Source organism: Erinaceus europaeus, chromosome 10 (assembly GCF_950295315.1).
Source record: "Erinaceus europaeus chromosome 10, mEriEur2.1, whole genome shotgun sequence".
Taxonomy (NCBI): domain Eukaryota; kingdom Metazoa; phylum Chordata; class Mammalia; order Eulipotyphla; family Erinaceidae; genus Erinaceus; species Erinaceus europaeus.
In genome coordinates, this window is record NC_080171.1 from 346,036 (window position 1) to 361,927 (window position 15,892).

The 15,892-nt window shown below is 38.4% G+C and overlaps 1 protein-coding gene across 7 annotated transcripts in view; it reads left to right on the plus strand.

Annotated features, from left to right (window-relative positions):
* Window positions 1–15,892, plus strand: part of SHOC1 (shortage in chiasmata 1) — an 81,720-nt gene that overhangs the window by 57,448 nt on the left and 8,380 nt on the right. For all 7 annotated transcript variants that reach the window (XM_060199007.1, XM_060199013.1, XM_060199012.1 and 4 more), the window contains 9 exons: window positions 464–568; window positions 1,745–1,923; window positions 3,520–3,592; window positions 5,135–5,195; window positions 6,400–6,578; window positions 8,520–8,637; window positions 10,477–10,588; window positions 12,723–12,844; window positions 14,341–14,431. In XM_060199007.1, the coding sequence (XP_060054990.1) occupies window positions 464–568; window positions 1,745–1,923; window positions 3,520–3,592; window positions 5,135–5,195; window positions 6,400–6,578; window positions 8,520–8,637; window positions 10,477–10,588; window positions 12,723–12,844; window positions 14,341–14,431 (1,040 nt within the window). The remainder of the gene's footprint in view (window positions 1–463; window positions 569–1,744; window positions 1,924–3,519; window positions 3,593–5,134; window positions 5,196–6,399; window positions 6,579–8,519; window positions 8,638–10,476; window positions 10,589–12,722; window positions 12,845–14,340; window positions 14,432–15,892) is intronic.

Consider the following 15,892-nt stretch of genomic DNA (forward strand, 5'->3'; position numbering starts at 1 on the left):
GGCAGAGTACAACTCTGTCATGCGAGAGGACCTGGGTTCAAGTCTTTGATACCCTCTTGCAGGGAAGAAGCTTCTCTAGAGACGGAGCTGTGCTGCAGGTCTCTCTCCCCTCCCCTTCCCTTCACTCTCCTACTCTCTTCTCTTCCATTCTCTCTCTCTCTCTCTCTCTCTCTCTCTCGCTCTCCAAAAGTGGCCTCCAGGAACACAAGAGTCATGAAGGTACTGACTGTGAGCTCCAGCAAAAATCCTGGTGGCAAAAAACAGAACACTATGTCTTCATAAGATGAAGATTATAATAAATCTAATAGGGTTATTGTTACAAATCCATTGAAATAACCAGCTTATCTACAGCCTGATACATAGTAACTTCACAATAGTAAGTGCTACTATTATTGTTTAGCGTTCTGATACATATTCTTAAACTCTGATGTATATCTATGGTTTTAAGTATATGTTTACTTAGGTACAAATGATGAAAGAGAAATAACATTCAAGAATGCTGCTCTCTTACACCTTCTGGTAACAATCAGAGATATACTTTTAACATGTAGCTTGGATACAGCATTAGGTTGGTAGAAAATTTTACTTTCCTTTTTTCCTTTTGAAATATATATGGAATGATTCTTACGTCTCTTAAAAGAATGCACCTTATAACAAGTTCTATACTTTTATTTCATTTCCACATGAAGCATCTATTTTACTGTAAATAGAATATATATTTTATTCTGCTTTTATTCATTAAAAATGTCCTGAGGCAGGAGTAAGGTAACCAACATAGTAGACCATACACATTATCATGTGCTGGGCCCAATGTGAGCCACCAACACCACATGGTAACACTAGCAGAAGTTTTCACCACATGGAAACTTCATGAGTGGTGGAATGGTCCCCTCTCCCTCCCTCTCTCGTAGGGAGGGAAGAGGGAGAGGGAGAGAGAGAGAAGGAGAGAAGGAGAGAGAGAGAGAGAGAGAGAGAAGGAGAGAAGGAGAGAGAGAGAGAGAAGGAGAGAAGGAGAGAGAGAGAAGGAGATATCTGGGAGCTGTGGAATTATTTTGGCACAGAGCCAGAGCAATAACATGATAGAAAAAACTCTTTAACAACTATCATTATGTAGAAAATACACAGAGCTTCTTTATTTTCAAGACAAGCCTTACCATTTTGTCATGTATGTTTTAGATCCTCACTGAGTATTTGTGGCTTTCAATCTTTGTGGAGTAGAATATATCTAAATTATAAGTAGTAAGGTCTTTCTCACTTTTGTTGTTTCTGGCCACCAGGGATTTCTGAGGCTTCATGCCAATACTCAGTCACTAATCATCACTCCTAGTGAACTCTGGTTTTTTTTTCCAGATAAAGAGTGAGGGAGGCACAGAGAGAAGGAAAGATGGGCACCGCAGCAACCCTTTGCTGCTGGCAGTTTCCCTCTGTGTGGCACTCCCAGGTAGTGGCCCAGGGATGAGTCCTGTGCGTGTCAAGCATGAAATCTGCTGAGTGCACATGTTCCAATGTGCAAGGACCTGGGTTCCAGGCCCCAACCCCCAGCCCCCACCTACAGGAGGAAAGCTTTGCAAGTGGTGAAGCAGTGTTGCAAGTGTCTTCCTGTCTCTCTTCCTCTCTATCTCCCCTCCCCTTTCGATTTCTTAATCGTCTCTATTATTTCCTTTCTTTGTTTTCTTTTGTTTTTTACCATGGAATTTCTCAAAGAACAAAAAGTACACGCGTTTTTCCTTTTTGTTTTAACCAGGTTATTTGTCAAATGCAAGAGATACCTACAAAAATACTTTGGGCTCTTATTTGGATGTTATTTGGAGACAGCTAGAGGTCATACAGTTTATTAGGAGTGAAAAACCTGAAACCAATTACAAGATACAAGAATTGCAACATCAGATACTTAAGTGGATGCAAACTGAACAGCAAACTAAGGTGAAATGTTAGAATAAAACTGATAAAAGTAATCAAATTAAATAAAAATTGCATGTAAGATCAATATTTGTGTTTAACTGAAATTACTATAGCCCAAGCTACCAAGCTATTTGGCTATTGACAATGTCCCTTTTTATTTTAGAAATTTATTTATTTATTTATTTTAATTTTTTGTATTATCTTTATTTATTGGATAGAGACAGCCAGAAATCGAGAGAGGTAGGGGAGATAGAGAGAGAGAGAGACAGAGAGACACCTGCAGCCTTGCTTTACCACTTGTGAAGCGTTCCCCCTGCAGGTGGGAACCAAGGGCTTGAACCTGGGTCCTTGCTCACTCTAATGTGAGCACTTAACCAGGTGCGCCACCACCCAGCCCCGACTGTGTCTCTCTTAACAGAACCAGATCCAGAGAAAGGACGGCTTGCATCATCATGCTGATGTCTAACAGTTCAAGTCTCTTGGAAATTATCGGAAATGGTTTTCTATGATTGGTTCTCTAATTTGTGGAAATTCTTCCTGGTATTTTCAATACCTCATAGCAGAACTATAGTGATTTAGCATTGTGTCAGAATCTCTCAGGATTCTACCAATAAAACACTTAGCTTATACCTTAGCTTATAATGGCAACTTTGCCCACCCTGACACAAGCAGATGAAGGTGTATAATGAATATTCATAGTATAATGAATATCTAAGAGTAAATAATTTTTAAAAGAAACCTTACTAAGCAGAAAAGCATTTCAAATGGTTTAACTAAATCCATATACTTAGTTTGGCTTTTTTTCTTCAATGTCTGCTCTATCACTTTATAACCTAGTCCCCTACTTTATGATTACTTGGGCACTGGTTTAAGCCATTAAAATAAGTTAAACCAGTGAGTAAGAAATCTAAAATTGAAAATGATTTGTTGTCCCCACTCCCACCCTACCCCCTATACACCTCCTCAAAACTGTAATGATAATCAGGAAAATATAGCAGTAAATCATTGTTTTTCCCCAGTAAATTCAATTAACCTGCCTGGTTAATTTCACATGTTACAATGCACAAGGACCCAGGTTGGAGCCCCTGGTCCCCACCTGCAGGGGGAAAGCTCCCCGAGTGGTGGAGCAGGGCTGCAGGTGTCTCTCTGTCTCTCTCCCTCTCTACCTCCCCCTTCCCTCTCAATTTCTGGCTGTCTCTATCCAATAAATAAATAAATACTTACTTATTTATTTAAATATTTATTTATAGAAGAATTTAAAAATAAAAAATAGGACTATAGTTACAAACTTGCCTGGTTATGTTTAACACTAACAATACAGAAAGAGACAATTATATATATATGGAATTACATATGAGAATATTTGAAAAGTACCTCATCCTAAAATAAGATATTTATTGATAATTAGCTTCAAATATCATTGAGATTCTGTTGTACCAAAGTTTATACCTTTGAGACTAAGAATTAATACATTTTACTTTGTAAAAGCATACACCTTTTATTTTATAATCATGTTACTAGTTTCATGTGATCAGTTAAGTTTGTTATTTTGTCACTGTAGCAAGGCTGTGAAAAAATAATCATTAGATTATATATTAAATTCTTATTTTCAATCAGGTACTGATTATAATAAGGATGGACTCAGATATTGAAGAACATTTGCTCATTAAAATCCTTAACCAAATGGGAGGTAAGGGTTTTTACACTATGTTTAATTTAATAGAAAGTCCTTGAATGTATAAAAAAGTATTGATACAATGAAATTTTTATGTTAAAATATAATTGATATACCATGAAATTCACACTTAAAGTAGAATCTTACCAATTTTTTAATCAGTCTGAAATGTAAGTCTTCAAAATAAATACACTACAATATATTCCTATGACTATGTACTCATGGAACATTAGAAGTTATGAGTATATAATAGTATATGTATTACTATTACTGCAATTAGTAATAGTAGCCATGATCACTATTACCTTTTCTTGATTGCCTGCTGGTTGTTAGATAACATTGCTAATTATAATAACTGTACAAATAAGTTTTCTCGGCTCAATTTTGCAAAGAAAGGAAGTTCCTGAGGGCCACGTGGTGTGTCAGATCTCACGATTAGTAGAGGAGGAGCTCTGACCTGGAGGCTGCCATGCTCCGTCTCACCTCCATCTCCCATGTGGCCGTCAGCTAGCCTGGCCTGAGCACCACGCCCACCCGTCAGTGCTGTGCACCTGGCCCATGTTCCTCTCCTCGGTATCATCAACTGTACTGCCATTACCCTAGGTGTCATTCATGTGAATTTTGAAAATATCTTAGATTTTTAAAATTTATTTATTTCACATTAAACAAAGAGAATTCCACATTGACAGAAAGGGAGATGCAAAATGAGAACAGAATACTATGCAATATTGGGGCTCAGATGAGAAGCCTCAGACATACAAGTCCTGTCCGCTATCAACTGAGCTATCTCCCCTGCCAAAGTCAACATGAAATTGTTCAGCATGTACTTTGTCACAGCACACCTTTGTGACACTGGACAAAAACACCAGCAGAATGACGAAATTAACTAAAATCAGCTATCTTGATTGTAGTGGTACGTACACAAATAAGCCAATGGTGGTTACAGAGTTTGATGAAATTTAATGTATTTTGTTTAGACAAAGGTAAGAAGTTTAACTTTAACTAAGAAGCAGGAGTGAATCTAAGGAACCGGTGGTACCCAGTAAACCTTTTGCTTCCTATAGTCAGTAGACAATGGGGAACCAAGAAACGGTCCTACTGCATGGGAGTGCAGCCTGCTGCGGTTGAGTTATATTTTTAAACTGCGGACTGGAGGAAAAAGGACACTATCCACCATGATTCTAGCAAAACAAAATTAGCTGCACAGAACTTATGAATATTGAATTTTGATCACCTTAAGTTTCTCAGTCACTGCACTGCTTTCAGTGATGAGCTCGGTCCCCTGAATGTGCGCAAAGTACACACAGCGCACGGCCTGCACTGCTTTCAGTGATGAGCTCGGTCCCCTGAATGTGCGCAAAGTACACACAGCGGCCTAGACCTGGTAAAACACCCAGCAAGTTGTACTTGAAGTATTTTCTTTTTGTTCACATAACTTTAACTCATTTTATGGTAATGAAATATAGGGAACATCTAGATATAGACATGTACATATGTATTAGTATATATAAACAAAACTCTTTTAAAACATTTTTTATTTCTCCATTTGTCCGATAGGTTTAACTTTGACTGTCTTACATTTGAATGAAGGGAACTTTTTTCTGGAACCAGCACATGGGTAAGAATATACATCTGTGGAAAGCAAGCATACCTGTTTCAAAGGAAAGACACAATTTTACCAAAACTTATCTGAACATTTATTGTACTCTACCTAAATTTAAGTTTTAAAAAATTTTTAATAAAATCTGATATCAGTGCAACTGAAACCTACAAAGTTTTCTAAACCAATATTACTCCAGTAAAAGCTTTTTTTAAAAGTGAAATTAATCACCATGTCTATCCTTTTTATATAGAAATTATTATTTTTAATATTTAAATCCAAATAATGACCTGAAAAATCAAAAGTCCGTAAAAGCTATACCTTTTATTTTCCATATTTTTCTTTTTTATCTTATTTATTATTTGACAGGACAGAGAGAAATTGAGAGGAAAAGGGGAGAAAGGGAAAGAAAGAGAGACACCTGCAGCCCATTCATGAAGCTTTCCCCCTGCAGGTGGGGACTGGGGCTTGAACCTGGTTTCTTGCACATAGTAACATGTGCACTTAACCAGGTATGCCACCATCCAACCCCTCCAGCCCTCCCTTTTTTTTACCTGAGCATGGCTCTGCTTTGTTTTATGGTGGTGTGGAGGATTGAACCTGAAACTTTGAAGCCTCGGGTTTGAGAGTGTTTTTGCATAAACAGTATGCTATCTGCCCTACCCTTTATATTTTTCTAGTAGCAAAAAAAGGGGGGGGGAAGTAGAGGATTTTAATTATAGTGCTATTTATGTGAAATTTGAAGGTGGGGGGAAATAAACTTGTAACATAAATGTTTTCTTATTATTACTTGTAAATACATATATTTTTTGTCAAATTACTTATAAAATCCACTGAGGGAAAAAACTACATTTCAATATTATCAAGTAATAAGCTCTTAAATAGTCTCACAGATTAAAGATTCATGTTTGTAAGAAAGTAAGATTAATTTCTCTTGGTGATTTTTCTGTTGTTGGTAGGGCTCAGGCAATAGAATTGGGGTCCTTTGAATCTGGAGATATGAAATAATTCACATATTTTTACATATTAGCTTTAAGAGAAAAGCATGACCACCAAAGAGAGAGTCAAAAAGAGACCACAATTAGAGAACAAATCAGCAGTGCCCTTCCAAGAAAATTAAGAACAGATAAGAAAGAAATGACAAAAATGGCCATTTTTAACATTCCAAGTAACAAATGACAATAATATAAACTGCTTTTTCTTGGTATTCTTTTGTTTTCAGTACAAGTTCCTGTGTAATTGTGCATAATCAAAATATTGGAGCAGATTTCCCCTGGAGTAATTTCTCTTTCGTGGTGGAATACAATTACGTAGAAAACTCTTGTTGGGTGGAACATTGCAAAACATTGAATATTTCCTATATGACCTTTAAGGTGATTCTTCCTGATGCAGTTTTAAAGGGTAAGGATATAAACTGAAACCCTTTTTTACTCTATTACAATGAAATTATCCCATTTTCTGTTTTTAAAATATGGAAGCAAAGTAAGCTACAGCATGAGAGGACATGTGTGCAGGCTCTACCCTCAGCATCATCTATGTGGCTTTGAGCACCAGGGCTCAGAATCCTTCTTTGTAGAGTGTGCTTTACTTTGTCTTCATCCCAATGACTTCCACATTTTATACTTGTAGAGCACACTTTAATTACAGCTCTATCTAATCCTAATCAAATACAGTAATGAATGCAGCAGTATTTTATTGATTTGTAGGGAGAAATTGCATGTTGACTCAGAAAACCTTTAATATGCAACACAAATTGTATATAAACTCTTTTAAAGAGTCTAAAAACTACTATGACGGCCATTTAGCTTCTTTGTGTTTCGAGTAACACTTGCTCTGACTTAATTTTCACACGTATGACCTCAAGCATATACTACATATACATATATATGTATAGCCTCCAGGGTTAGTGCTGGGCCTGGTGCCTACACTACGAATCCACTGCTCCTGGAGGCCATTTTTTCCCATTTTGTTGCCCTTGTTGTTGTTACTGTGATTGTTGTCATTGATGTTGTTGGATAGGACAGAGAGAAATGGAGAGAGGAGGAGAAAACTGAGAGGGGGAGAGAAAGATAGACACCTGCAGACCTGCTTCACCGCTTGTGAAGCGACTCCCCTGCAGGTGGGGAGCCGGGGACTTGAACCGGGATCCTACGCTTTGCACCATGTGCGTTTAATCTGCTGCGCTACTACCCAGCCCCCACAGTATATTTTTAATCCCAGTCCCACTCTTTCAGATTCCCTGTCCATGTCAGGTATGAGTGGGAAATCTGAATTCCGAGATATTCCAACTTGAAATTCTCAAAATACTGTTGCCATAAGTATTACCTTGGGAATTTTTTACTTGTAGAAGTAAATGTTGTTGATTAAATGAAACTTTAGCCTGAGAAAAAATAAAAGGTAAACATTCTAGCATATATGTAGAGACATCTTAATTCTCTCAGTGATGAACTAACTGATTAAGTCAATTCCTTACTTACTATGGTTCACTTTCCCACAGTTATACCACTGGCGTCATGGTAGTGGATAGCTCTTTTTTCTAGGAAGTAAAAATTCCAAGAAGTAAGAGAAATCACTGGAACAAAAGGGAACAACAGCAACATATAATTACACAGTGCTCAATATCCCTCCAAAAAATAGTATTCCTGTTCATATTCATGTAGAAAGTATAAAGAAGATACTTTCCCTTATGTCATTACTGTGAGAAGGTATTCCTAGTTGTCTATTCTTTGAGAGTGGTAGACAGAAACACGACTTTGTAGCCCTGTCTCTTTGCACATCGCTGATCATGCAAGTATCTGCACACGTGAGCTGCTCTTGTGTGGCTGCTCTTTTCTAAATAGCCTGTGTCCTCTGTCCGTTTCTTGAAGTATTTTTTCAAATGATCTGTATTATTCTATATGTATCACTGTGCATGATTTTAAGTTTTGATGTGAGTCAGTTTATGTTTACATAATCATTATCAATATATACTTCAGTAACTCAGGCAGATTTTAATATGTAGTCAGAGAATAATTGGATTTTTCTTTCTTTTTAGTGAATGTGTATGTATGAGTATATAGAACTAAATAAATATATTTTAAAAGTCTGTTAGCATGTACTAAACTCCTTTTAGTGTATAGTAGTTTAATGTAGTCTGTCAACTCTTTTATTTATAAGTAGTAAGATGTATATGGTTTTATTTTATTCATCACACCTTTTTGTGATTCTTCAATTCTTACTATGAATATTATTATTGTGCGTGACTCCTTGGACATATATTTATGATTTTCGTGTTTAGTTTTAAAGGATTAAGAACTGGCAATCAGAATAAAGAGAAATATTTATGAATTTTCTCTTACGTAGGAAAGACCATGCTGGATAGATTTGGTGGCTTCCTGTTGGAAATCCAGATTCCTTATGCATTTTACGCATCTGAGGGGCTTCTTAATAGCACTGAAATATTTCACTTGCTAGAATCTAAGTAAGTGCTTAATTTCATAATTTTAGTAAAAGTATAAGTGATATAGTGATATATATATATATGTGTGTGTGTGTGTGTGTGTGTGTGTGTGTGTGTGTGTGTGTTATCCTTACAGACTACTATACTATATATGTGGTGTTATTTCTCTCTGATTCAAACTTGAAGTTATATAAGAATAATTTTCCAGGGAGTTATGTCAATTCACACTTTTCTCTCTCTGGTATGTCATAATTATTAGTATTAACTTTCTATAATGTACATATCAATAGATAGAAATATTATTGTTTGCATTTTAATTGCCTTTCTTTCATTAGCAATGAATATCAACATTCTGTGTGAATTTTCTGTGAATCATATGATCACATCTCTGAATCTATGATAATATTGAGAATGAGCATTTTTATTCAGAGGATGTTAAATACTGACTAGGAAACAGGACTAAGGAACTCTGAATGAATTATTATGCTTTTAGATGTTTTAGTTCAAAGAATTTTTACCACTGACCATTCTAAAATTATGCAAAATAGGGCTGGGTGGTGGCACACCTGGTAAAGTGCATAGGTCACCATGCTCAAGGACCAGGATTCAAGTCTCTGGTCCTCACCTACAAGAGGGAAGCTTCCCAAGTGGTGGTGAAGTGCTACAGTTCTCTCTCTCTCTCTCTCTCTCTCTCATTATCAAGTAAAATTTAAAACCCATATAAAACATTCCATCATATCACACAATTGTCACAAGAATTATACTCTGGGCACTATATCTGGGAAGGATAATTGTGCTATACCTTAATTAAAATATAAGTATGTTCATTATACATGCTTTGTTTTTATATCTTGAAACTACAGAATAGTTGTAGAAAACTGTTAAAGCATAAAAGTAATAAATATAGACCAATTTTAAAGAGAAAAATGAAAAGTCTGATAAATTCAGGATGTTTTAGTCTTGTAACAATGTTTTGACTTCATCAATTATCTAAAAAGAACAAAATGATCAAGCTACTTAGCAGTGTTGGAAGAACAGAATAACATGCACAAGTCCCTGGTAAGACAGAGAGAGAAGCAGAGGGGGGGGGGGAGAAAATACTTAGCCTTCTGCACCCCACAATGACCCTGGGTCCGTACTCCCAAGGGATAAAAAATAGGAAAGCTATCAGGGGAGGGGATGGGATACAGAGTTCTGGTGGTGGGAATTGTGTGAAATTGTCTTGTCAGTGTCTCCATTTTATAAATAAAATAATAATAAATATTTAGCAAAATACCTGATGTTAACACATTTGAACTCATTTGTTATATGTACATAATACTACTTCATTCTTTATAAAGCAGAATGAACCAATGTTTGTAAAGCAAATATATATTTTTAAATTTTTATTTATATAAAGGAAACATTGGGAGCCGGGCGGTGGCGCCGCGGGTTAAGCGCACGGGGCGCAAAGTGCGAGGACCGGCGTGAGGATCCCGGTTCGAGCCCCAGCTCCCCACCTGCGGGGGAGTCGCTTCCCAGGCGGTGAAGCAGGTCTGCAGGTGTCTGTCTTTCTCTCCCCCTCTCTGTCTTCCCCTCCTCTCTCCATTTCTCTCTGTCCTACCCAACAATGTAGACATCAATAACAACAACAATGAAAAAAAAACAAGGGCAATAAAAGGGAAAATAAATATATAAAAAAAAGGAAACAGTGACAAAAACCATAGGATAAGAGAGGTACAACTCCACACAATTCCCACCCCCAGAACTCCGTATCCCATTGTAAAGCAAATATTTTAACATGCAGAGAATAATACAACTTTTCTTTAGGATCTCTTTTAGTATATTACTCCACTAAAAAAAAAACATTGTATTTTGCAGCTATAACATCACATTAGTGGAAAGATGCTGTAGCGAGTCACTGAAACTTTTTGGAGGCGTAGAGTACTATGTAGTGATAACAATTGATGAACACACTGCCATAATTTTGCAGGTAAAACTTGACAGTAAAATAAAAATCAAATAAGTTAAATATATACATACAACCATGTAATTTATTATTTGTTTTTTTCCTGTAGGGAGCTTAATTATTACATATTAGTGATTTCCTCAAAAACTGCAAATGGGCTACAAGTGCCAAAACCATCACTATGAAAAATGACTGCCAGAGTTTGTTGATGTCTTATCATTTTTTTTGTTTGTTTTGCTTTTCATTTGTTTGTTGTCATCTTCAGGGATCACTATTCCAGGGTTTTCTTTTTTCCTTTGTCTTTTTTTTTTAATAAATAGCAAAACAGAGGAGAGAGGAGGGAGGAGGGGGAGATATCACAGCACGGAAGCTTTCTTCAGTGCAGTGGGGGCCTGGCTGTTCACAGGGCAAAGCAGTGCACTATATAAGTAAGCTATTGTGCCTGTCTGGTGCCCTATAACTTTTAGCTTACTTTAAAAAGATAAAGCAAATATAGCACTTTAACATTGTATATTGACCTATCTTTAAATACATTTGTGGAATAATTATAGTGTTGAAAACATTAAAAAGCAGTTCCCAGCCACCACATTTCTTAAATGTGATAATGTATTAATCCATGACCAGCAATGTGGGACTTCCTCTAAGGCACAAAGAGATTGAAAGTTGACTTTAAAAAGAGAAAGATTCTCTCTTTTAAAGATTTATTGAGTTTGGAATTTGAGATGTATACTATTTTTGACTATTATAAAGAAACTAATTACCTTGGGTAAGTGTGGGGAACAGAAATCAGGTTTGCTGTCTTAGGGTATACGTTAACAGCAAACATTTTGGTAAAGTGGAAATCTGACTGGGTGAGCAAATGTGAGACTGTAAGAATCACACGGCAGGAACACCTACACAGATAGCTGGAAAAGAAATCCTTCGGAGTGGCTGTGTTGGGGCAGGTGGTGGTGCGCGAGGTTGTGTCACCATGCGGGAGGACCACTGGAGGAATCAGTACACTCAGTAAATCCAGTTAACCCTGTTGGCTATGGAGAGATGAACTGATGAAATCATTGTTTTTCCTTTTAAAAGAGCAGGTATGTCTTGCATAGTTTATGTTTTTTAAATAGTTATTTTGGGAGGAATGCTTTAGGGAAACTAATCCAAAGTTGCACAACGTGTTAAAGGAAGGTGCTTGCTGAATTATTTTGGCCAGCAAAAATTACTTGGGTAAAAAATTTACTTATGTTCAAGAAAGGTTTTTCAGACCATCAGGTAAAGGTTTCTAAGGTCCACTAACTGCTGCTCTCTTTATAAAGTAACCACTAATGTATTTTCTGTAGCCCTCGGGAGTTGCCACGTCCCTGTCTGCAAAGGACTTTGCCCAACAGGGGCAATCTGTAGGCTGCTGTCTTCATAGCTAGGCTGGAGATCATGAGCCCTCCCTACCAAAGCCATCATTATCTGTCTTGTATTTAGGCTAACTTCTTCCTGCTCCCTGCTAATACCAGGTGTAGTTTTAATTCTTCCATGAAAGAGGAGCCTGTGGGGCAGGCAAGATAGTTCATCTAGTGGGGTGTCTGCCCAGTCATGTACATGAGGCAGTGTTGTTTTCACCGGGCTGGCTTCACGGGCGGGAGACAGAGACGACCAGAAACTCATGGCTGAGCTGAGAACGCAGTTTTAATCTTTATTCACGAGCGGGCAAGCAGTCCAACAACCTAATCATAACACAATCTTGTCCTTCCCTATCTTGCCTCTCTCCCTTCCGGCCTCAGCGTATGGAACCAAGGAAGTACGTAGGATAGGGGGCGGGAGAAGCAAGAAGCGCAAAAAAGCAAGGACTAAACCACAATCTCCTGAAGGGATCTCAGAAGCAGAACTAGGAGCCTACCAACAAGGCAGGCTCAAGCTCTAGCACACCCCATAGGATACTTTAGCACGAGGGAAGATTCAGGGCTGCTGTTGTCTGCCCCTCTCTGTCTGTCATTCTCTTTGAGAAAGAGTTGGAAGGATGATAGAATTGTGCATGTGAGAAGCCTCCAATATACAAAAAAAGTTCTTCTCAAGCTATATATCATACATTCTGAAAATTCTTAAATGTATCACATATTCTGAAAATGCGATTCATTATATAACAACTGTTCAACCTAGTGAGTAATTTTGGTTTCAATAGGACCTAGAAGAACTGAATGGTGAAAAAGCAGCAGACAATGTGATCATGAGACTCATGGCATTATCATTCCAGTACGACTATTGTTGGATAATTTTATATACCAAAGAAACATTAAACTCAGAGTGAGTGAACATCCTTCCTTCAAAGGCATGGGCATATTTAAGTTATTGGCTCTTTCTCTTGGAACAGAAGTAGCTGTGCAAATTTTCCTCCTGCTCATCTGGTCTGCCTAACACCTCAAAGTGGCTATGCAGGTGCTTTCTGCCAAGCATCTACCAAAACTCCAGGCTCAGAGAACAACAGATGTTCAATGAAAGTGATATTTTTGTCTGAACTACCTAGACACAGGACACAGTCTTATAAGATAATCTTATGGAAAGAGCTTGTCTGAGGAAGAAGCCAACAGGGAAAGGAGCCAAAAATTTAGAACCAGTGACTGAGCTCCTGGGGTCAATAATGCCTTTCCCTGCACTTAGTAATAGGAGCTGATAAATTGGTTTTCATTGCTTAAGCGTAATTAAGTGGATAATGGTAATAGAATTGTCTAACCCCTTTAGGACTCACATAGGGCCTGCTTAATAACTATGTGCCAGGTTAGCATGAGGGTGTTTCTTCCCGGGCACGTGCTCTCTGGGTCGGAGAGAACTCGACCGCAGCCAACCTGGGCTGCTGCTTACTCAGCGACACAGGAGAGAGACCAGGAACTCGTGGCGGTGCGGGAATGCAATGCAATGCCTTTATTGATCAGAGACAACGCCTTTATATATATATCTTTAACCGCAAGTGGCAAGTGGGAAAAGGAAATGGCTAGGAGAGGGGGTGGAGAAAAGAGCATGAAGGTAGAAAGCTTCCATAGCAGCTGTTGCAAAGGTTCTAACCAGTGGGATTAACCAACATCCTGCAGGCAGGGCGGGTCTCAGGCAAAACAGTGATTATGTAAATAGACCACAGCATCAGAGCAGGGGGCTGCCCGACAACTATAGAAGAAAGGAAAGTATAATTTTTCCCAACAGTTCAGGGAAGGAGGAGGGTGGGAGGGGACTTAGGAGGGGAAGTGGGAGGGGGGCGGGAAGTGGAGGGGGAAGAGTGAGGGAAAGGGAGGAAGGGGGAGAGGGAAGGGGGAAGGGAGGAGGAGGAGGAGGAGGAGGTGGTTCTGGTTATCCTGGCTCTGGTCATGTGTTCATACCTGAACCTCTTACCTTAGCTAGTAAGAGATGGAATACTAACTGCCTAAGCTTTGGTTATATATCATCCTGGGGCCAACTCGCTGTCCCTCCCCCCCACACACACACACATACACACACTCAACATCAGCACCCCCTAGACTGATAATTGTTACAGAATGAAGGTTTAGTGGCTCAGGAGGTGAGGCAGCATCTAGAACAGAGGACATTCAAGTATGAGGTCCTGAGCTGAATCCACAGACCACTTGTGCCATAGTGATACTCTGGTTCTCGCTTGTCCTCTTCTCATAAGAGGAAATAATACAAAAGTTGAATACATAATACTCAGGTAAGGTGCTATGTGTTATAATAAAAGTAGTAATAACCTCCAATATGTAAAGAAAATAAACTAGAAAAAGTGGACGAAATGCACTAAGTAATATAATTTTCTTTAGGTACTGTTTTACAGAAAAGAAACTTCATAATCTAGCACTGATTTATGCAGCTGTGGTTTCAACTGGACTAAAATCAGAACTGACTGTAAAGGTATTTTTCTATATGTTTGTTCATAAGTATTTTAATAAGCCAGAATTATACCATTACTCTAGTCCTAATGAGAAAAAGTAATGAATGGACAAGCTAAAATCTGCCTGGAAGTTAATAGAGCAAGTTCTTTTTTTATTTTTTTTTATTTAAGAAAGTATTAATTAACAAAACCATAGGGTAGGAGGGGTACAATTCCACACAATTCCCACCACCCATTCTCCATATCCCACCCCCTCCCCTGATAGCTTTCCCATTCTCTATCCCTCTGGGAGCATGGACCCAGGGTCATTGTGGGATGCAGAAGGTGGAAGGTCTGGCTTCTGTAATTTCTTCCCCGCTGAACATGGGCGTTGACTGTTCGGTCCATACTCCCAGTCTGCCTCTCTCTTTCCCTAGTTGGGTGGGTCTCTGGGGAAGCAGAGCTCCAGGACACATTGGTGGGGTCTTCAATCCAGGGAAGCCTGGCCGGCATCCTGATGACATCTGGAACCTGGTGACTGAAAAGAGAGTTAACATACGAAGCCAAACAGAGCAAGTTCTAAGTAACATATTCTTTCCACCTACACTTCTGGACATAAAATCACATTTTAGCTCTTACTTATTACTTAGATTTCTTTTTTTTAGACACATGGAAAAGTATGAGTACACAGTAATACCTCTTGATCCAAATTGTTCCTAACTCCTTGATACACTGGGTTTTGGGTACCGGTGCACTGGTCTGTGTGTGTACAATGGAACCATAGAGGACTTTGAGGCTTTTCAGGGTGAGAAGGAGAAACTTCCCAAGCACAATCTGTACGGAAAAAGATTACTCCCACCTGGGTCAAACTTTCCCAAAGTTCTCCAAGTTTTCCACAGTAATTAAAAGATAGATTGGTTTTCCCATGAAATTTGACAACTATGATAAGTTTGCTATTACACTAATATTTGTAAATGACACTAATATTTGAGCCTCCTATTCTCCTTATTTGACGACATTATTATAGTCAAAAAGGATTGTGTGAACTCATGCCTGATAGTAAACTGTTGCTTAACATCTTATTCAGTGATACAACTTTTTTTCCTTTTTTTTTTTTTTTTTTTGTCTTCAGGGTTATGGCTAGCCCGGTACCAGCACTTTGAATCCATTGCTCCTGGTGGACAATTTTTCTTTTTCTTTTTTTTTTTTCCTAATTTTTATTAAATATAGGACACAGAGAAATTGAGAGAGTAGAGGGAAATAGAGAGGGAGAGACAGAGAGACACGTGCAGCCCTGCTTCACCACTCAGGAAGCATCCCCTTCATGAGGGCTAGGGGTGGGTGGGGGTCGGGGCCTTGAACCCAGGTCCTTGAGCTTGGTGATGTGTGCACTTAACCAAGTGCACCACCACTTGGCTTCCGAGCAGGATATGCCTATTAACTTCTTAGAGTAAATCAGCATGAAAGTGTTTTCAGGCCTCTGAAGAGTCTAGTCACAAAAG